Here is a 22,859-nt window from a genome sequence, read left to right as displayed (position 1 = left end):
ATGCCTTCTAACCAAGATCTGGAGGGTGGCGCTTTCATTCCTTTGTCAATGAAAGTGCCCTCTTTTCTCTTTGTTTTTCACCAAGAGTATAAGATTCTACTCAAGTATCTGGACTCAAGATTCTTTAATATGCCTGAAATAATATTAATTGTATCTTTAATGTTTTCTCACTCTAGTTTTAAAGAATGAATATTCTTCATTTAATAGAAAAAGATACGTAGCCAAAATTTGAGTGTAAGGTATTTTTGGATTGTCAGCAGTTTATTTTATGGAATAATATCTCTTGCACTGACAGGGATGGGTGGGATCTTATAGTGTCTTCCCCTTGTGCCTTCCATCTTTAGACAGTATACTAGGCAGTATATATTAAGGTGACATTCTAAAATAAAGATGTTTGTTTTAGAACTTCAAAATAAGGGATGGCTTTTATGAATGGAGATTAAAATGAGAAAAGGCAATGAGGTAAAAATGAGTTTCTTAAGTGGCTCTCATGGACCTAGCCTACCTAGAACTGTTGAGATTGTAGATAGTAGTGGAGATGGGACCTTATTACTAAGAGCTTACCAAAATGAAGAATTTGCACTTAATTGCATAGTTAATATAAAGACTTTTCGGTGAATGAGTGATGTGATAGAAATACAATTTTAGAAAAACTCAGAGAACAGTGACATTGCTCTTACATATATGATATGGACCTGGACAGGAATACACACACATGAAATCGAAGAAAGATGCCCGTGAGACCACATTTCTTTCTTTCTTTTTCTTTTGAGGAAGATTAGCCCTGAGCTAACATCTGCTGCCAATCCTCCTCTTTTTGCTGAGGAAGACTGGCCCTGAGCTAACATCCATGCCCATTTTCCTCTATTTTATGTGGGATGCCTGCCAGAGCATGACTTGACCACACCCAGGATCTGAACCAGTGAATCCCGGGCAGCCAAAGCAGAACGTGCAAACTTAACCACTGTGCCTCCAGGCCAGCCCAAGACCACATTTCTAAGTGTGGTTTTAGATTCAGAACAAAAACATTCTGCAGTGAAAAGTCATTTTAATTAGATAGCTTATAGGAACAGGACAAGGAGGAAATTTTTGTGGCATCAGAAATTTGCAAATACTATAAGGTACACTTTTAAAATCAGTGAATACTTGTGTTTTAAATGTTCTTGAATAGTTTTTTTTGTAATACGGAAGTATTCAGAAGATGCTGGCTGAGAGGTAGATAGTATAATGTACAATTTCCAATAAGATCATCGTATTCATTATTTTGGGGGGAGCACTGGTGAGTGTATTTTTATACAAAACAACATATTCTTTTCCAGCATAATTTTGCAATTTCGTAGCCCTGTTAAATAAGCTCTTGATAGCCTAGAAAGTTTTAAGACTTCCCAGCTTGGGGTATGGAGTGGCCAGAAATCCCCGAGTCACCGCAACAGCTCTGCTCCCGAGGAGTATGCACAGGAGTCTGGGGCCTGTGTCACCCAATGGAGGGGCCCCGGGAGGTTTGGCTGCCTTACGTATCCCTTCTTGAAGGCCGCCCAGTGATGACTGAGTTTGGGGAAGAAGGTGCCTTCTGGCCAGGGCCCTTATTACAGGGTGTTCTTGAACACCTGAGGCCTTCCTGGTGACCAGAGAGTACCAGGTTTCCTCTCCAGAACTTGGCTTTGTTCCAGGCACAGACAGCGCAGCTTGGGATACTCTTGGCCAAAGGCCTTTTTTGCCTAGTCCAGAGGGGCCTAGTGCCAACATGTCTCGCCCCCACCCTCGTGGAAGAGTTGCTTCTGCCCAGTTTGTCCTTAACCTCCCCTCACAGGAAAAGGCTGGTGGAGGGTGCTGAGTCAGCTTGATCACAGGACAGATAGAGCCTGTGCTGGGTCTGGCCCTGTCAGGGGCCCTGGTGCCTTGTTCTCATCACTCCTTTCCAGTTTCACTGTTCTGCTTCTAAAATAAACAGACTTGATCCTCCTCCAACCCCTAAATAGACTCCAGTGGCTATATGGCAGGCAGTGGACCAGGGCCTACCCAGAGCAACAGGGTAAATACAACAAGCCTCCAGATTGACAGTTTTCCTAAAGATTGAGGGAGAAAAGATTCTTTTTGTATCAAGAGAAACATGATTATGGTATGAGTAAAGTACAAAAATCCACCTGAATTTTTATTAAATTTGAGATGTCAAGGAAATTTTATGCCTGTTGCTGGATTTCTTCTCATGTATTAGGAGTACTAAAGAGAAAAATTTTGAGAAGCATTCGAAGGAATGGAGAACTTTTGGAGTCCATATGGCAGATGTTTGGAAATTTGTTAATTGTCTGATTGACTATATTTAAAATAATTATTTCTTTTCTGCACTGGAAGACAGTAGTAGGTTAAACTTGGTGGAATATTATATTCTTGATGAAATATCCCTTAATTTCATAGATACCTTTAAATCCTGAAGTTTTGAGAGTCCTTCAACATTTTCCTTACTAATCGTGATAGAAAAGCAGCTAGGTCTGAATTTGCTGTCCATGATCTTGGTGTCACTGACCACAATTTTTAATTGTCTTGCCTGTGAGATCTCATAAAGGTATCCTGTGAGACTATTAATAAGTAAATTACTGTTAATCCCCATAGACATTTATGTATTCGGTTCTATTTTGCCATCCAGGAATTTAGTGTTCATGCCCAGTCCCAGGAGAGATAATGTAATAGTTTAATCTATAATATCATTAATTAGATTTGGTATTGAGTTCTTTTTTTCTGAAAAGAAAGAAAACAATATGAGTTGTACCTTGCCTCTTAAGTTGTGTTTACATGTGTAATAAACATAATTGAAATGCGCTAAAGGTTCTGTTGACTAGTGGAATCTGTTTTTGGACACTTCATTTTTTAGGGCTTTTGTAAAGAGGATCATTAAAGAACATTTTCTTAAACTGCTTTAACATTGAACCTTTATGGAATAAATAACTGTTTTCAGGATTTAGAAAAATCTCAAATCAATTTATACTGTGCTCAAATACATAAACTGGTAGACCTGGTTGGTAAACTGGATAAACTCGGTAGTTGAATTGCTCTCGTTGGAAGTCACCAATTTGAAACTTATTTCAATTGATATTGGCAGTTATAAGTTGGGATAATTCTTCCTCTCTTAAAAAGAACCGAAAAACATTCCACTGGTATACTATCAGGTCTAGATATAAGTAATTTTTGTTGTTAGAAAAACAATTCTTTATGCTCTTTGGGGACTTGATATCTTGTTGAAACTTATATTGACCTACTGTTGATTTACTCAGTCAACTATTAGCCCAGTTTTTACAAGTCTTTATTAAGCGCTGGCTATTCATTTATTCAACATACATTTGTTAAGCATCTGGCATGCCCTCGGCACTGTGTCAGATGCAAGGACTGAAAAGATTAGTGAGATATCCTTCCTCCCTTCAGGTAGTTTATAGTAGAAAGGGGTGTGGAATTTGATAGATATACAAAAGGCAAACTTAAAAAAATAATAATTTACTTTTTAGAGCAGTTTTAGGTCATAGCAAAATTGAGCGGAAGGTACAGAGATTTCCCATATGCTCCCTACCCCCAAGCATCGCTTCTCCCATTATCCACATCCCCCACCAGAGTGATTCATTTGTGACAATTGATGGACCCACATCCACACATCACAATTATACAAAGTCCGTAGTTTACATTAGGGTTCATTCTTTGTGTTGTATATTCTATGGGTTTTGACAGATGTATGAGGACATGTGTCCACCTTTATAATATCATACAGAGTATTTTCATTGTCCTGTCTCCATAGCTTTTGCTTTTTCCAGAATGTCATATAGCTGGAATCATACAGCCTTTTCAGATTGGCTTCTTTACTTAGTAACATGCATTAAGGTTCCTCCATGTCTTTTCATGGTTTGATAGCTCATTTCGTTTTTAGCACTGAATAATATTCCATTGTCTGGATATACCAGTTTATTTATCCATTTACCTGCTGAAGAACATCATGGTTACGTCCAAGTTTTGACAGTTATAAATAAAGCTTCTGTAAACATTTGTGTGGACATAGTTTTCAACTGTTTTGACAGTTATAAATAAAGCTTCTGTAAACATTTGTGTGGACATAGTTTTCAACTCCTTTGGGAAAATACCATGGAGTACAGTTGCTGGATTGCATGGTAAGAATATGTGTGGTTTTGTAAGAAACCGCCAAACTGTCTTCCAAAGTGGCTGTACCATTTTGCACTCCCGCCAGTGATGGATGCGAGTTCCTGCTGCTCCACATCTCTGCCAGCATTTGGTGTTGTCAGTGTTCTGGATTTTGTCCATTCTAATTTGTGTATAGTGGTATCTCGTTGTTTTAATTTGTATTTCCCTGGTGACATAGTGTGGGGCATCTTTTCATATCCTTTTTGCCATCTATATCTGTATGTCTTCTTCGTTGAGGTGTCTGTTGAGATCTTTGGCCCATTTTTAAATTGTGGTTTTTGTTTTCTTGTTGAGTTTTAAGAGTTCTTTGTATATTTTGGACAACAGTTCTTTATCAGATGTATCCTTTGCATATATTTTCTCCCAGTCTGTGGCTTATCTTTTCATTTTCTTAACAGTGTCTTTCACAGAGCAGAAATTTTTAACTTTAATGAAAGTCCAGCTTATCAGTTTTTTTTTTTCATGGATCATGCCTTTGGTGTTATATCTAAAAAATTATTACCATCCCCAAGGTCGTCTAGATTTTCTCCTATGGTATCATCTAGGAGTTCTATAGTTTTGTGTTTTACATTTAGGTGTGGTGTCAATTTTGAGTTAATTTTTATAGAGGCTTTAAGGTCTGTATCTAGGTTCATATACCTTATATTTGAATAGCACTTTGTCATACAAAACATTTCATATTCATTTCTTTTAACCTTGTTTTAGTCTTAATTCTTTGAAATAGTTGGTGGTATTTCTATTTCTTAACTAAAAGTAAAATATCAATTTAGAGCAGTTAAATAGGTTGTACCTGTATGCCAGGTGGTGGCCAACAAGTTTGGAAGGATAAATTGAGTCAAATCCAATAGGCTTGGAAAGCCAGGCTAAGGAATTTTGTTATTATTCAGGAGGAAGTTGCAGGCCACAAGTTTTTTGACAGATGAGTAATGAGGTTAGACCTGAGCTTTGACACTCTCTACCCTGCCTTGTTGCATGGGCTGGAGTGGACAGGGAGGATTGGCAGACTATGAAGAGGCTGTGGAATAGTCTAGGCTGGAGGTAATGTGGTCCTGTGATCAGAAAGGTAGCAGTGAAAATGAGTATCAAGGAAACAATGAGCGATCCATGTCTGGAAGCTGGGTGGGCAGAATCTGGCAGCTTTTATGAGGCATGCAAGCTGAAGGCTGGAGTCGAGAGTGTCTCTGAGGCTTTACCTTCGGTGACCAGGAGACTGGTTGTACCAGAAGGAGGAAGATCAGAGCTGATATAGAAGACAAGATGCTGATTGGTTGGAGACATGCTAACTTTGAGGTACAGGTAGGATATCCAAGCATTGACTAAGTAGACGTTTGTAAAGGTGGTATTAGAAAGGATACAGTGATTGTGGTTGAATATAAAAGATTTAGCAGTCATCAATGTTCTGGTGGTGGTAGTTGGAAAATATGAAATCACCAAGGTAGAGAAGAAAAAGAGATCTGAAAACGGAACCATAAGAAATAGCCAATGTTTTCTATTTAGGGGTGAAAAGAGGAAGATGACAAGGAAAAAGAGAATTGGAAACATGAGAGAAAATTTAGGCTACAGGAGATCACAGAAGAGAGTCTCAAGAAGAACAGTCATTGGTATCCAATGGAGCTGCGAGGTTAAGGAGAGTGAGGGTATTGCCTTAGGTGAAAATAGTTTGTTGGTGCCCTTCATAAAAGAAGCAATGAGCATTGGTGGTCAGGTATGTGTGTCAGATTATAGGAGGTGAGTGAGTAAAGGAACAAAGTCAGCGGGAGTTACTTGCGAGGGATGAGAGGCTGGCAAAATAAAAATGGTGGGATGTCTGAGGGACAGCGGGCTGTAACTATGCTCTGGTGAGAGATGAGCCAATACAAATGGATCAGGAGACAATGAGGGTGATAGTGGAGGGCCACAAAGCACGTCCCATGGGAGTGAGGGCGTGAGAAAGTCAGAAGGTGAGAGCGATGAGACGGGATTTTGATTGTATGAGGTCTTACCGTGGCTAACTGAATCCCACCTGATTGATTACTTCCTTCGGAAACACGTTTAGAGAAGTTCTGTTTGTGCAAATGTGTTATAAATTGTAAGGCAGTATATGAATGAGGTGATATTCAAATCCAACTCACCTAAAGCAATTATATCGTTTCAAAACTGCAGGAGCAATCAATCCTTAATAATGTAATCCTAAATTGAAAGTAACTTTGAACATAAAGTAGTCTGGCTCTGTAAATGAAAAGTGTTGTTAAGTGAAGGCCAGGAATTTTTTTTATTGCTAGCAGTGAATTCTCATTTACAAAGTAGGAGACTGTATATTTTGAGAAGAAAAAAAAATAGTGTTAATAGTTATCAAGCATGAGCCAGAAATTGAAGGGAAAAGGGAATGTGAATAATTGTGATATATTGGGTTTTTTTGGTTCTCCTCTCTTTTTTTCTAATAGATAAATAGAACAAACCTTTGTCCTTAACCATTTCAAGTTATTAAGTGAATAACATATGGCACTTACTGGATATTCTTTTGTCACTTAGGGTCCCAGCAGAAAACAAGTGACGCACTCAAACGCATAACTGAAGGCAGTTTAGGAGACCATTAACAGAGGGATGTAGGGTTAAGGACACCAAGGAGGGAAAACAGAGCACCAGGGACCAGCAGTGTCTGGAAGGGCCTGCCATGCCTGGGGATGAGGGACCTAGCTGCAGCTGTGGCCGTAGAGGAGATGCTGCTGCAACTACTGCGCAGCAGGGAGGGACCTCAGAGGGGCTGTGATGGGGTCGGGCTGGGAATCCCCTTCTTTCTGCCCTCCAGCCGCATGCAGGGACCTCCCAGTGGCAGAGCGTAACTGGAAGTCGATGGGCAAGGGGACTTTGCAAGTGGTGTGCTCTCCAGAGGTCAGTCTCCTGGGGTGCAGGAAGGGGCACAGGTAGTTCAAAACCTGTTGCCTTTCAGCCTTTGTTCTGTCTCCTTAAGATGGTCTAAGTGTTGGACTTTTCTTGGTCACTTCTGATTGGAAGTCTCCTCAGGAAAGTGTTTTGGACTCCCTGAAACCAGGCATCTCTGAGCTCACAGGCGTCGGAGCAGTTCAGAGCACTGTGTGGAAGTAGTCCAATTTTTGGCTAAAGATCTTGAACTGTGGAGTTTGGCTGCCTTTCTTTGTATCCTGACTCTGCCACCCAATAACTGTGTTATGTTAGGAAAGCTTCTTAACTTCTCTGTGCCTTTTTCCTCTGCTGTAAACGGAAATAAAAGTAGCACTCACTTCATAGGATTGTTACCAGGAGTGAGTGAGGAAACATGTAAACCACTCAGAAAGGTTTCTGGTGCCATGGTTAAAATCCGGTAAATATCAGTTGGTTGTTCGGCTTGGTGTCATTATCCTTTGCCCTTGCTTCACTGTAAATGGGGCATTTTTCTTTTTCCTGTTTTTCAGACTTATTAAAGATTTTATGTTATGTTACAGCTGTCCATTTATACCTCTCCTCCTCCACTATATTTGTCACCAAAGCGAAGCCCCAGGTCTCTGGAGCCCACTCCCTCAGTTAAACAAAATCAATAGGATGCTCTCCTTTGAAAATAATTACCGTCAGAAGTTCGTCTGTGACGGTTTAAAGTTGTGCTTATTTCCCATACACCAGAAGGAACCGGATGGTGTTTGAGAAAGTTACTCCTGTGCTCCCTCTTCCCGTCTCTGCGCCACCCCAGCCAGGTGAGACAGCTCCTGGATTTTGCAAATAACTTGAATTCATTTACTAAATACAAAATGGGTCCAAGTTATAGGCCAAAATAGACTGAACCTTATAATTTCAGCAGTATTGGGGCTTGGAAAAAGACTTTGTGGAAGATGTAATAACACTTGTTTTTAAATGCCTTTGAAAGAGCTTCAGGTGTTGTTACGTGACTTCTCATTGAAAGATTTAAAATCCTAGAGCGAGGAATTTACATCGTGCGCATTGCCTTATACTCACAAGACAGCTAGTTAATCAGTTTTAATAGATCTTTGTTCTTCTGTGGAGATGTTTTGTCTTGACAAGCGCTTTATACTTTTCACTCTCAGTAGTCTCTTCCCTTTCTTAGGTATTCTTGCTCCTAAAGAATGTATTTATGTTATAAAAAAAAAAGGAAGGACAAGGAAAAACTCAGACCACTGCCAAATGCCGTAGTGATTTCTGCAGTGGTCAATTTGATGGCTTTATAAAGACGGGCTTGCTGTTCTGGCCTGTGTGGGAGACCAGGCCCCAGCAGAGATGGAAGGACACTTTCAAGTTCTCACGAGTTTACTTATTTCTTTACTCAAGATTTATTCTAACTTCAAAGTAAATTACTAAGTGATGTTATAGAAGAGATGCTAATGATTCCTTATATATATTTGAGTACTGTTAATTTCAAAATTTAAAATTAGAGGTCATTTGGAAAAATTCTTTAAAATTTGGAAATATCACGAGGTAAAAAATAAGCTTTTACCTAAAAACTTTAGAATGTTAAGATAAAACAGTTGACTAGTTTAAAATATTTTTAAAAATTTGACTTGAAAATATTTTTATCAGTTTAAAAGTTAATTTAAAATCCTCCGCCACCCCCCAAACTCCTTCAGTTCGGATTTCTAAATTGCATTTTTTTAATTCTGAAGTTTGAATTTGTAGCGACTTTTTCAACATGAGCGTGTCCAGGTTTATTTGATACCTGGTTAAAAACACCATTTCCCTTAACCTGTCAGCAGCTCAGTTGAGCAGTCAGACTGCATTATTCAATATCTTGTCTGACCTGAGGACAGCAGTCTGAAGAGAAAGATAACACAAATTGGTGCCACACTTCGATAAATAGAGACATTTTATTTTTCAGCAAGCTAATTCAGTCCAGTTCAGTTAACTCATTTTCCCCCTTACGGACAGATCAAAAAAGGCAGCCATGAATGACTGGGTTTGTCATGTGTTTGACACGTCCGTGTGTGAGTATAAAGCGGACCAGGAGGGAGGGGCCCCGCCTGTAGATTTCAGACAATGCCCCAGACAGGAGGCCCTGTGCTCGGTCTGCCCTGCGCTCTGCGAGTGAGAGCGGAAGAGGTCTGCCACTGCGCCCGGGGGGTCACGGGAAATGGCTGGGTCTTGTGGCACTCCACACCCTTTTTCCTTACAGTTTAGACCTGGTCCATCTAATTATTCTTGAGAAGTGTCACATTTTTCAGGTTGTCACTGAGTTTCAGTTTAGTTCCATAAGCTAAAGCCGTTGGATATTACATATTGTTAGTTTTGTGATTTTGATAAAATCTTTGTCCTAAATGTCTGTTCCTTAAAAACCCTTATTACAATAAATAGAATAACAGTATTTCTGTTTCTTAGTTCAGTGGTTCCTTCCTGAGACATATACTAAAATTTATACAGTCACAATATTGTTTATTCTTCAAGGATGTAATGGGATGGATCATGCTTCCAAACATGAAATGTTTAAATGACAGTCATGAAAGAAGATTAAAATTTCAAAAAATTGTCTGTTGATTTACGGATCGCGTCTAGGAGCCTCATCTTCTGCATCAGGACCCTTCAAGGGCTCCTTCCTGTGCTGTTGCCTTGTGTTCCAGTCTCTTCCATGCCCTGTAATGGCACTGCTGTCTGCAGCTCCAGGCCATGCCATATATCCTCAGAGTCCTCTTTTCTCTGGCCTACTACGCCTATCCTTTGTGTGGTTTTAAATCCTACTTTTTCCTTGACTTAAGCCTTCCTTGACTAATTGCTCTGATAAAGCATTTCTTTCCTCTGCATGATCTAAAAATTTAACTCTCAAAAATCCCCGCCTCCCCCCCCCCCACCCCCAATATGCTGCTCTACCCTCTGCCTCCTCAAAATGAGGTTAGGTTTACCTTCTGATTAACATATGTGTCCTGGATGTTCAGGGCTGCAGCAGTGCAACCAGGGCTCACTAAGTCGGTCTGTGTGCAGAGAATGGGGCTAGGGCTGTGTGTCACAGAAGGAGAGATGCTAGAGCCACACGCCTCTGCCACCTGCCAACTGTATGACCGTGTGCGAGTTACCTGACCTTTCTGTGACTCGTTTCCTTGTTTTGAAAATGAAGATCATACCTACCTTAAGGGTTATGAAGATTAAATGAGTTAATATTGGGAAAGTGCTTAGAATAGTGTCTGGCACAGACGGTGTAAATGTTTATTAAATGAAGTAATACATTGAACATGTTCTGTCTGCTAGTCACTGCTAAGCATGTTACGTGCTGTTACCTCGTTTAATCTTCACAGTAGTCTTATGTGGTGGCTACTGTTGCCATCCCTGTTTTATAGATGAGGGAACCCAGACAGTCAAAGTTAAGTAACTTGCCCAAGGTCCCACAGCAAGTATAGAGTAGAAGCAGGATTTGAATTCACAGCACCTGGCTCCAAGGCCCTCAACCCCTCCTCTTCTCGAAACCCCCGTGGAGTACTGTCAGCCTGACTTTGTCCTTGAGAAGATCACAGTCAGATGGAGAGGGATGCCCAGAATGCATTTCTTGACCTGTTAGAAAACAACGTGCTGTGAGAGATTAGTCCCACTGGACCCTGTGCTGACCCTGACCGCCTCGGACTGAAAATCGGAGAGGATGGGAACCGCATGTGTTGGCAGCTGCTACTGCGTCACTCTAGGCCTTGGTGGACTATAGGATAATGTCTTTGCGGATTTTGTTTTTGTTGTTTTCTTTTAAGCCACTCTTTTGTCAGTCTCTCGAGGCTTTGCTGGTGCAGTGACTCTGGTCTGGGACCATACAGAACACCACAAAGACGGTGAGACACGGGGAAGGAGTCAGCCGTGTCGGCCTATAAATGGTGCATTGTAGGTATTTAAATCGTGTTTCACCTTTCTCTACCATGTCACCCAGCTCTACGGAAATACTGAATTTATCCACAGGAGTTCTGGCTAGAAAAGTTCAGCAACCAGTTCTGGAAGCTGGTACTACAAATCTTAGCAGTCACAAATGAAACCTTGGATGTATGAGAAATTCTCTTGAGGTGGCTGTACATGCATGTGTGCCCTGTGGATTTATGGCTTGGGATGGGTACCTGTAATAATAGATATCTTCCAGACATTACATCCAGTGTCCAGACTTTTTGTACTCACCATCAAAAGTTTTAAAAAGTGAGTTTTTTCAAAGGATTCCAGTTATTTAGCTGATAAAGCACAGATAATGAAAAAAATATATTTTAAGTCTTTGGGGGGGGGCGGGTGATAAAAAGGGTCCTAGGACGACAATGCTTTGTAGAGGTTCTGAAGGCTAATACTCTTAAGTGCTGGGTAAAAATTAAACTTGAATAGCAATGATGAAATATTTACTCATCAGATGGCTTTGAAGTTTAGCTTCTTTCTGGTTGCAGTCTCCTTCCTAATGGATGTTTCAAAGAAGAAAATGATTATAGCATTCAGCTGTGATGTGTTCTTACTCTGCATGGGAGAAATCCATTTTGTTTTGGTCCATTTGGGTATTTAAATTTTGAAGAGCAGCTTAGAAACCACATTAATGACAGAAATGGTTCATGCAACTGTGAGTTTGTTCTCATTGATAGCATAATGTTTAAAAGTTAATTTTTCTGATACTTACAGAATTTTTTTAAAAGATTGCTTTAACTCTTTTATTCTACAATCTTGCCAAACTAAATTTATTTAGTTATCTGTAGTTTTATATCAGAAGACGTAAGGTGAGTGAATGTGTGCATATAGAATGAATAATATGTTATAAAATATAGTTTTATAAAATATCTCACTGGGTAAAATCACTTACGTTTAAAGATGTGTAGTAACTACATAATTAAAGGTACAGTTCTTCAGTTCTGATAATAACTGAAGGATTCTTCCTTCAAAGTTGAAAATTGTAGATGCTTTAGAATGTTGAGTAAATATTGTTTTTCTTCTACATCCTGGATTAAATTTCACTGATCTGTGTAATTTAGAACTTTAGAAGTTGTTATGGAAATGTTGGTTAAAAATGTTCTGTTTTTATGTTTCCTCCCACGTGGACCATGACACACTTTTAACATTTATGTTTGTCTTTTATTACGCAGTTTTCATATGAATCCGACAAGCAATGAAGACCTCAGGAAAATCCCGGTAAGTTGCTGTGGGGTTAGAGAATTACCAAAGAACCAGCCACAGCCAGCCTTCTGTCTGGCACACGTTTCTAAAATGACTCCGGCTCCTCGAGTCCCCCAGTTACCTACGAATTATGGCTTCATGTGGTGATTTGGGGAGAAAGAAGAAAAGCAAAATTCAAAGTTTGTCTTTAATATATGATAGGGTGTAACTTCTTACAATCTGTGGAAGTTCAAGCAAACATTATAGTTATAATTGAAGCCAATTTAGAATCCGCATGTTTTGTTTGCACACTGTTTTAAAATTACTATGAAAGCTGTATGTCAAGGTCAACATTAGAGTTATGAAATAAGAGCACGTGAAGAAAAATAACATTTTTTGTTGTTGTTTTGACAAAGATTGAAGAAAGAATAAAACTGCTTGTTAAAATTCACCGGTAGGAAGAGCACCCTGGCAAGGGATCCAGTTAAGAAGGGACCTTTAGGACGCTTACCTTCCTGGTCAGAACAAATCCAAAGGTATTAATTAACAGGCTTGGTAACGACCAGGTGAATTAACTCACATATTTTGCAAGGATTATTTAGGTATCTTAACTTCATTTTATTGTTATTTGAAGTCCAGTTTTGGCTCTCAGAGTTCCATTCCGTCTTCAGTCAATTCTAAATATATTAAACCTGGAGAACAAGGTTCTTTACAAAAATATGGGCACATGTTCTTGGTAGAAAACTAAATTCTCACTGAATAGCAGAAATAGAGCCATTATTCCAAGGGGCTGGTGGTTACTGTTTGAACCATCTGTCCTTAATGTGTGTGATCCAGATGTATAATAAGAATTTTTTAAAGCAATGACATATCACAATTTTCTATGATGTGATATGCCTAGAAAAAACCATGGTGGTGTATAACCCGTTCTAAATGCAGTTATTTGTCTTTAAAATCGTAGACAACATTATAGAAGCAGAGGACTTTGTACTGTGTTTTTGCTGTTTTATGTAAATGATTCATAAGTTTTGATGTTTCAGAAATACTCAAGTCTTTATAATATGGCAGTCTGGCGAGAAATGTCAGAATATATGAAGTCAGCCTTTGATCAGATAGTAAAATGAATTCTATCAGGCAGTTACTTAATCTCAAACAAAATGCAACATCAAAACATCGATTTAATGTGCAGCTATTGTTTATTAAGTAACGTTAATTACAATTTCTGTGTGCTTGTAAATGTACTTTTCCAAATCTTGTAATTTATTGCTGTAAAAGCATAGTTAGAATTCTTTAAAGAAATAAAATGTGAAAATTGTTTTAGTTAAAGGATTTAAAGGTGATAAAAGAATCCTTGATGTGTGATTATTTTTCTCTGGAATGCTAACTCTTCTAAATGACAGTTAAAGGATTACTAGGTGTTGTTAATTTACTGCAGGATACAATGAAGAGGAGAAAGCTCATCCTCATGCCGATCATTATTGAGGAAAAGTGTTTGAACGATTTTTATGTTGAAGATTATAAGATGTTTGAAGTAATTTACATTAAGTTCTCCAATAATAGCCATCCACCAAGTTATTTTTTCCCCTTCTGGACATAGTATTTTGTAATTAAGTTTGTATGTCTTATATGCTAGTGCCAACACCTGTCTGTGAAAGCACAGTGTTTAAACAGGAGCAGTAGCCAGTTGAAAGGGCAGTGTGAGCTCTTTAAGGCCTAATTAAGAACTGAAAGGGAGATGAAGGGAGTAGGACAAAAGATGTGAAAGTAGCTGAGATGATATTCCCAGAGCAAAGTTCCTCATTAGAACAATAATGAGATGATCAGAGAATGCCAAGCCTTCATCTTATCTCTCTCTCTCCCCTCCAGTTGCCTTGGACGTCAGCTAGTACCCCACCAATATTTGGTTACCAGGACAACCTTTCTTTAAATCTTCAGTTATTTTGAGTCCTGATAATTTGCTTTTGTTTAAATTTAAATATTGTAAAAAAATATACATTTCCTAGTTTAAAAGGCTAGACTATGTGTAAAGTAAAAATAATCACTAGTAATTCTCCAAGTCTTTTGATCAACTATATTATTTAAAATTCCCATTAGAAAACTTTATATAATAATTGCATTATTCTCTCACCCAATCTCTATTTTCTTATATCTGCATGTGGAAATTTTTAACAGAGGTTGGGCAGGGATGAAAAAGGATTGGTTGTGAAAGGAAAAGAGACAGGAAAAATTTACATTAAATTTCAATATAAGAAGACATCTTAAAAACATGTGCTATCTATATGGAGTGCTGGAGGAAAAAATATTGAGTACGTAGGAGTCCCATTGTAGGTTGTTTGAATCTTTGCCAGTGTGGAGATTTCTCAATTTTAGAAGTTTTTCTGAGAATAGTATTAAAAGTATTTTTTTAAAAAATAATTTTTATATTTGCCTGAGAGTTTTCCTCTTTAAGCAAAATGATTTTTGTAACCAAAAAAATATTTTAATTTCTTATTGTGTATATTAGTTAATGTTAATCTTTATTCTTTTATTTGGAATTCTATCAACAGAAGGATATATATGTATATATTGAGTATATCAATTTAAGAATCTTATGCCTAAAATTAGAAAGTTAACATGATTTTCAAATATGGGATAAAATCTGGAACTAAGCATAAAACTGTTTTTAATTATTTTATATTCTTTTCCAGAATACAGTTTATAATACATGTGTTTCTAAGATGTTTTCCTGCCTAGAAACTTGATGCAGAAATTTGGGGTAAAATTTTCACATAAAAAGACAAAAGGAAAATTTATTGGAACAGGTCGGAAATGTATTTCCAGAAAATCCATCTATGCATAAGTATTAGATAGCTGTGAGGGAAAAATAAGCCAAATAATGCATCTGTATATTCTAGATTATGGCTGTAACATGTTGAACAATATTCCAGGATAATGGTTGATTATTTTGAGATTAAATTGTTAGATTGATTTATACCACGGCATTAATTTAAACTACTTAGGTCAAAATAAGAATTTTTGACATGTCTTTATCTTCATTGTCTTTAGGGAAATGTTTTAAAAAATTTTTTGTTAACTGCATTATCTGGTAGTACTGGTGTAGTGTAAAATATAACAATATAAGTGATTTTCTAACTGTATATCATCACTTAATTAGTTTGAAGAAGTCAGTTTATGTATGTATAATTTGATTAAGATTAGAGAGATTCAATTGATGCTATTCTTGCATTAAATTAAGAAAAGAACATAAAAGTCAGCTAATCAGCAATGAATGCCATTTAGCTTAATTTCATTAATCCCTCCAATTCTCACAAGAACTCCTATTTTTGAGTAAATATTTTATTAAAGAAATAAAATCACATTAGTGGGATGTTACTACTTTTTTAAAACTCAGTTTGGAAAAATCACTTTGTAGACCAGGAAATTTTAGAGTTGAAAGGGGCCTTGGAGAACATCTCATTTATCGGATAAGGAAAGTGAGACCTAGGTTGCTTTCTGTGTCAAATCTGTGCAGAATTACTTAGGTTAAAGTAAGAAACTTTAGCTCATTTTTAATAAGTTTTTAAAATATACTTACCTCTCTAGTATGTCTTATCTTTTCCATAGAGACCTGCTTAATATAGTAATTGTTTAATAAGAATGTGGTTAGGAAATTATAATGTTTAGTATCTCTGAAGGACTGATAACCAATTAAATAAACCAGTAAATACATGAGAGAGAGTGTGTGTGTGTGTAGACTTAATCTTATGAAAGATTAATTGATCTGAGAGAAAAGAGAAAAGAAAGTAAATCGAAATTTGTCTCCAAAGTTGTCCTTTATTTTTTGCAGAGCAATATTCTGAATTGTTTTTAGGGACAAAGGTAATACAACTCATAAAGTTGTGTCTGTTCCCAGTGTCTAATGCTAAAATAAATAAGTTGTTTTAAATATATCTTACAGAATTAAAACTCACTTCCCTTTAGCATCCTCTCTATTTATTTTCTTAATCTAGTAGAGGCTCTTATTAACTCTTTAATATTTCAATAACTTTATAACTAATCTCAGCCCCTCCAAATGATCTTAGCCACTGCTGCCATTCAGTTTTCAATAATCATTAATTTAGCATTAATCATATCTTTCCTCTGTGTAGAAACCTTCAATGGCTTCCTATTTCCTGTAGCAAGAAGTCTAAAAGGAGTACTACTAAGGAGTAATAGTATTCAACATCCCTGATGGTCTGTTTGGACCCTGCCATTTCAGCCTCTTGCTGCTCCCTGTCCTGAGCCTTATTTTCCAGCCGTCCTCCGCTGATTGCGTGTTGCTGATTCTCTAGCTTGAACCTTGTTTCCTCCTTTGAACAAGCAGTCCCCACTGCTTGAGATGCCCATTACACATTTCTGCCTCGCAAAATCTTTGAAGGCCTAGTGCAAGCCATATCTTCTCCATGAAACCTGAGAGATTCTGTGGAATTGGAGAAGTTCTCAGTCCTGAGTTTTTTCCTTTACTCTGGCGAAGGGAGTATGGGTCTGTAACCCAAGCATCAAATTGCTGTCTGTTCTCTAGCTTGCTTCTCTGGTGCCTGGGGGAGGACGGGATACAAAGTTACACTTTGGCTTGGCTGATGAAAACTCCTAGACACATAGCAAATTAAAGTAGATCCTGAAAATGAGTAAAGACAAATTTAATTTCTAAGAAAAAAAGCCTTTCTCCATTCACCAGTCCCCATTCTCCCTTTTCCACTGAGTGGATTAAATGCTATTAGTCTGTAAGAGCAAGACCAATTCCTCAATATTTTAGTATATTTTCCTTAAAGCCAATGGAAATGTTTTGAAAGAAAGTGATGAAAACTATTTTAAGTTGTTTAGTGACAGAACTATGTATAAAAAGGTATAAAAATTGCACTTTATATTTGGGCATTTTACGAATGAAAAATCTAAATACTATACACTGTAAATAGAAGATGATGTCACAGTGCCGTTTTGATTAAATTCCTGAGGAATATTTTCCTTTTGATATTATAATGCTTTGTAATAAAAATGAATTAAATTAATGCCTTTTTTTGGTTTATATTTATACTTTTGTGTAAAAAGAATTTTCATCAATAGAATAAGGTTAACAAAATAAATAAATGGTGAAATGGGAGAGAATGCAGATATACTAATGCAAAGTGTTTAATGATCGTAGTTGAACTTTGAACTCTGAGTTTCCTGATAACCAGAGCAAAAAGTGAAATAAGATAAAATATATAGGTGGTAGTACTAGGAGGAGGAAATAGACTAGTTACTCGGGGAGAAGCAGATCTGTTTGCCTCTAAATTAAAACAGAACTTACTCCCATGGGGCTTCTTGTAAGGATGCTCATTGATTTAATTCTGAATGCCTTCAACATTTCATAGCAAATTGGAGAAGCAGATTTGATTTTCCTGCCTCTTGTATAATCGTCTTCAATAAAAATCCAAAGGCATAACGTTAAATCCCAGTTCAGTGGAAGCATTTCATGAGGACTAATGCCCAAATGTATTGTTTTCAATAGCTTCTTGCAGTTCCTCCAAGTTAATTCCTAGAGATCCTTAATTTTTATCTATGTTAGTTATATTTATTATAGAACATTTTATCTCTTAATTTAAATTATATGGTCAATTTCTTATAGTAAGACATTGTCCACAATGTAAAAAAGGATTTTAGAAGAATTTAGAATTACGATCAAGGCTCTGGTGCATCTGCCCTGGCACTGGCTCGCAACTCAGTGAGCTGTCACAATTGGTTCTAGCCGAAGATAGAGAAAAACTTGGGCAGGGTTTGAAAAACTGGAAGTTGAAATTCAAAATAATTCTTAATTTGTCCCTGATGATTCTATCTGCTGAAGTGACAGTCTTTATCCTGTTCTAGGACAGCAACCCTTTTGATGCCACTGCAGGGTACCGTGGCCTGACCTACGAGGAGGTGCTCCAGGAGCTGGTGAAACACAAGGAGCTCCTCAGGAGGAAAGACACCCACATCCGGGAACTGGAGGACTACATTGACAACCTCCTCGTAAGGGTCATGGAGGAAACACCCAGTATTCTCAGAGTGCCCTACGAACCGTCCAGGAAAGCTGGCAAATTCTCCAATAGTTAATAAGCCAACTGTACTGCATTTATAATTGGGGAAAAAAAGAAAGGAAGAGAGAGAAGGAAAGAAGGAAAACTTGTTACTCAAAGAGACTACACTATCAGGTTTCATTACATACTCTTCTTCATTGTGAAAAGTTGTTTTAGCTGTAAATATTAGCAGGGACTCTCAAGAGTGACCTTTGAAGTGAGCTAAATAATTTAAAGTTTTAAAGTGAAAATGGCCAGATCCTTGATGAATAAGCAGTTCCTTAGGGTTCACTTAGGTGCTGGTGCCGGCCCACTAATCTGCCAGGGGCCTAGAAACATCTTCAGAAGTATATGACTTATTCCTCAGGAATAGATTTCTCATAAAGCAGAATCGGTACTGTGGTTGGTTTCTCAGACGTCAATTTGTAGACACATTTAGCCGCAGGAATACTCATTATAAACACTATTTAAAAAAGTTCATGTTTTATATGCATATGTATACATGAATGTATGTTCATGTATCTTTGTATATAAAATACATGCATATACCTCATATACATATATGTATGTGTTTTTAGAACATTTAAAAACAACTGGTTGCCTCCAAAATTAGAGCCCCAGTTTCTTAATTTGAAAACATATGTGTGCTCTATCGATGCAAAACAAATCATCGTTGCTACTCTTGTGGTTTGTGTAACAGAGAAGCTGCTTCAGATCACTCTTGGCCGTGTGAACCTTGGTTTCAGAGTAAGCTGCTACTACGTATTATTCCAGATTCAAATTTGTGCTCTTTTTCTGAAAGTAATGATCCAAAGAGTGACATATTTTAGGAAACTTTAACAACTTCACAACAGCATGAATTTCTTGAATTAACTTTTTATCTTAACGTTTGAATTTTATTTAAGCTATAAGCAGAAGATAAGCTAATGTAATTTGTTGAGATTCTGAAAGCCTTTAAATCACTAGCAAAGAAAATATTAGAAAGTTATATCTGAAGATAATTTGGGGGGAAGAAATGTAGGTGATCATCTGATGCCTGATAACCCAAAGCAATGGGCAAATTCTAGGAATGAAGAATTAGGCTTGGTTTCAAGTTACTTAAATAATAGAACAGATGGTTGCATTTGGGTCTTGAAACGAAATAAGAGTTTCTAAAGGAGGAGTGAGTTTTTAAAACAGATCTTTACTAGCATGACTTTATACACTATTTACATCAACCCTTTAAGAACTGATTTATCACAAAATTATATGTTGGCTTTTTTTTTAAGTCTGCTCCCCAAAAATGTTGATTATTTTCGTAAATTATCTTTATGTATTTGGACAAAATTAGTCTGAAATTTCAAGTTGGTATAAAAATATTAGTAACCATGTACTGCTTATGTTTTACCTTAAAAATCTAAAATGGTTACCATGAAGCATTGAATCTACGTCTTCTGAATTTAAAATGAAAAATTCACCTGTACATGGGGACTATAGTCCCCAATCTTTTAATGAGCTGCATTTTAGTCTAATATTTATCTCTACTAAGACTTCATTGAAAGTTAAATACAAAGCAGACGTAGTAATAGTTTTGTTCGTTTTAATATTTGGAATCAGATGATCTTGGCCAGGCTTAGATTCATGAGCCAAAATTCCTTGTTATTTGTATTTTCTGAGTTTCTTTAGTTTCCTTCTGAGAGTATACATTTTGAAATTCTGAAAATTTTTCCCAAATATAAAAAATTAAATCATTTTTAAGATGAAGAACTGTAGAAGCAAAAGTAGCTTTTACCAACTTTTCCCTCCATTCTAACTTTCTGTAATAAACCTCAAAATCTGGTGTGGAATTTTATTTTCCCATTTGAGGTCTTGGTAATTATTATTTTTTAACATGGTGCCATTTTTAGTTAACATTTATTAAATAGTACAAAATTCTTAGCATTTGTCTTTTCTGTTAGTATAATTGAAACTCTTCTTACACTTTTTAAAATCCCAAATCCATGTGTTTTCAGTATTATGACATTATCTGTAGATCCTTTAATATGCTTAGGCCTAATTTACTGTTTATAGAATGACATTATCTGTAGATCCTTTAATATGCTTAGGCCTAATTTACTGTTTATAGAATGAACCGAGATGTAAGTTTTGTATTAGGGGACATGTTTTATGTAAATAGAGTTCGTTAAAAAGTGTGGTTCAGGTACTACTATTCTTTTTATGACAAAATTCATTTTTAAGGTGAGATTCTTTGCCTGTAAAAAAAACTGTTAAGGATTAGACTTCTCCATCCGTGAGTGATCTGGTTATAATGGAATCAATATTTTTATCTTTAAAAATGAGACAAGAGTTGTATTGGAAACTGCATCTGCATTTATCACTGCCTGAGAATGTTCTGTTTCAATGTTGGTGAACTCCCACTTGTGACTAGAGTAAAACTGATTCTATATTTCATAAGTGATCAATGTAATAAAATAACCAAAAAGTAAAAACAAGTCCCAAGGAAATATATCAGTGTTGCCTGTGTTTGGGCGAAGCGCAAACCGAGTAGTTTTAATATCTAGCATTGCAGAGAAAGGTCAAAAATCATATCTTTGTTTATTTTTTGAAAATGTAACTTTTGAGTGTTTCTAATGGTATATTTTGTTAGTAGCTTAGAAATGGAAATAAAATATATGTAACTCGATAAATAATGCACAGCACAGTTGACTTATAAATAGATTTTACTTTTGCTTTCATGCTTAAAAAAATGCATGCTCAAAAATATTTCCACTAATAAGAGGATTTTTTAAAAACCACAGGATTGATATTTATCTCAAATGTGTCTTAAGCTAACATACTTCTGTTACATGCTTAAAATATTTCTGCTATTATATTTAAAACAGTATTGTTTTACAGCCAGTTCCTCTCCCGGTTCTCAGATTCAGCCTTGAAGGTATTGAACATGCTGTCCTCCCACTTAGGCTTCAGGTTTCATTTACTGAATACCAGGGTCCTATCTTAGAACTGTATATAAAATGATGTGTCACTCATTCATGCAAAATGTTCAAGTATTGCTTTTTGCTGCTATATTCTTCCTTGAGCCCAGTTTTGCCGTCCTCCCATGAATGTAGTATTATCCATAGATTATACATAATTACATCTCTTGCTTTTGGCAGTAAATGAAGATTTCGTTGTAATTTTCCAGCTGTGAAAATGTTGCCTTGTGTTTAAAAGGGTTTCATGAATGGAAACCTAAGTAAAACTCAGCCCGTTAGTGACAGACTTGCTTTCCTCACATCCTTCCTTCACCAGCTTCTCCACCCTCACACCCCCCACCCATCACCCCCAGAAGGGTGCTTATGCTTTAGCAAGGAGAATCTTAAAACAAAAAAAAACACAAAAACAGGGAAACAGTCTTTAGTATATCTAGTAATTGATAGACTAGAGCTTTTATTTCCCTGTGTGGCTTTTTAGGAAAAGCAACCTACCTTGGATTTGTAAATCAAGCTGAAACTTTTTGATGTCCGTGTACTCATATGTCATAGATACAGTAGGTGTCCCTTGTGTGTGTAAAGTGAAGTACAAAGCATGCTCCTTCGCCCGATCTCTTTGAAGTAAGAGGTAAAGGATCACAGCGCTGCTGGTTCATGATGGGAGATGTAAGGTCTGTCAGCACGCAGTGAAAGCCCCCATTTTCACAGATTTATAACTTTAATAATCAGTGGAAGTATTTAATATGCAGTAGGTAGCACCTTAACTAATTAATCTGCATATGAAGGGTTTTCTGATGTATTTAATAAGAAGTGTAGATGCTCCTCGAGCATTAAACTAGAGTTGACGTTTTGTTTCATTTATTTTCTACGCCAAAAAGATCCACTCTTATAATGGAATTGAAGTCTGCAACAAATGATACATTGGGCCTATTAATCTTCAAAGCTTCCAGGTGGTCTGTCTTTTGAGGTACACAAAAATGCTGCAGATCTAGAAATGTATATATTTAGCAGGTATTTGAATGATAGAAACATTATTTATAACTGAGGAGTATTACACTTAGTAGGTAAAATGCCGTAGTAACTCGTATACTTTTTTGCAGGTACAAATTCAAAAGTGTGTAAGCATTGCATAATGTGACAGTTGTATAATTTATGTAATCTGATGCATGAATCAGAATTTTTATATAATGTATGATATTGATTTATTATAGTTGATTAAAGTATTAATCTTAAATCAGTTGTCGCAATTTCTTTTTGCAGATGAAACACCGTGAATACACATTCGTACATGAGTCCTCCTTGGCCTTTAGAAATGCTTAGGCTGCCTCCTGGGTGGTGTTCTGCAGCAGGTATTCTGTAAGACCTATACACTCACTTTACTATGAACAGAGTTCTGAAAAGTCATTCCGAGAGTAGTTTTAAGTACTTTAGAGTGGACATTCTTCAACAAATATGCGAATGCCCTCTATGTATGAGACGTCCCCTCAGAGGGGCGGAGCGTGGTGTGGTAGAAAACGATGTTTGAGTATTTACGTAGAGACTGAGGCCTACACGAGGGGCTTCCTGTTGTACATTATTTCACTTATTCCTCCTAACAACCCTGGAAGGAAAGGGCTGTACAAGCTTCAGAGGAAATTTAAGACAACTT

General features: G+C 36.9%; 1 protein-coding gene across 1 annotated transcript in view; it reads left to right on the top strand.

The window, feature by feature from the left end:
* Positions 1-22,445, top strand: part of RAB11FIP2 (RAB11 family interacting protein 2) — a 41,492-nt gene extending 19,047 nt beyond the window's left edge. Inside the window, exons 4-5 of the mRNA XM_046653256.1 lie at positions 12,195-12,240; positions 18,070-22,445. Of these exons, the coding sequence (XP_046509212.1) occupies positions 12,195-12,240; positions 18,070-18,297 (274 nt within the window). The 3' untranslated portion in view covers positions 18,298-22,445. The remainder of the gene's footprint in view (positions 1-12,194; positions 12,241-18,069) is intronic.
* The last annotated feature ends 414 nt before the right edge of the window (positions 22,446-22,859 follow it).

Source organism: Equus quagga, chromosome 2 (assembly GCF_021613505.1).
Source record: "Equus quagga isolate Etosha38 chromosome 2, UCLA_HA_Equagga_1.0, whole genome shotgun sequence".
Taxonomy (NCBI): Eukaryota; Metazoa; Chordata; class Mammalia; order Perissodactyla; family Equidae; genus Equus; species Equus quagga.
Note: the sequence above shows the minus strand (reverse complement) of the source record. Positions and strands in the feature narration are given on the sequence as shown.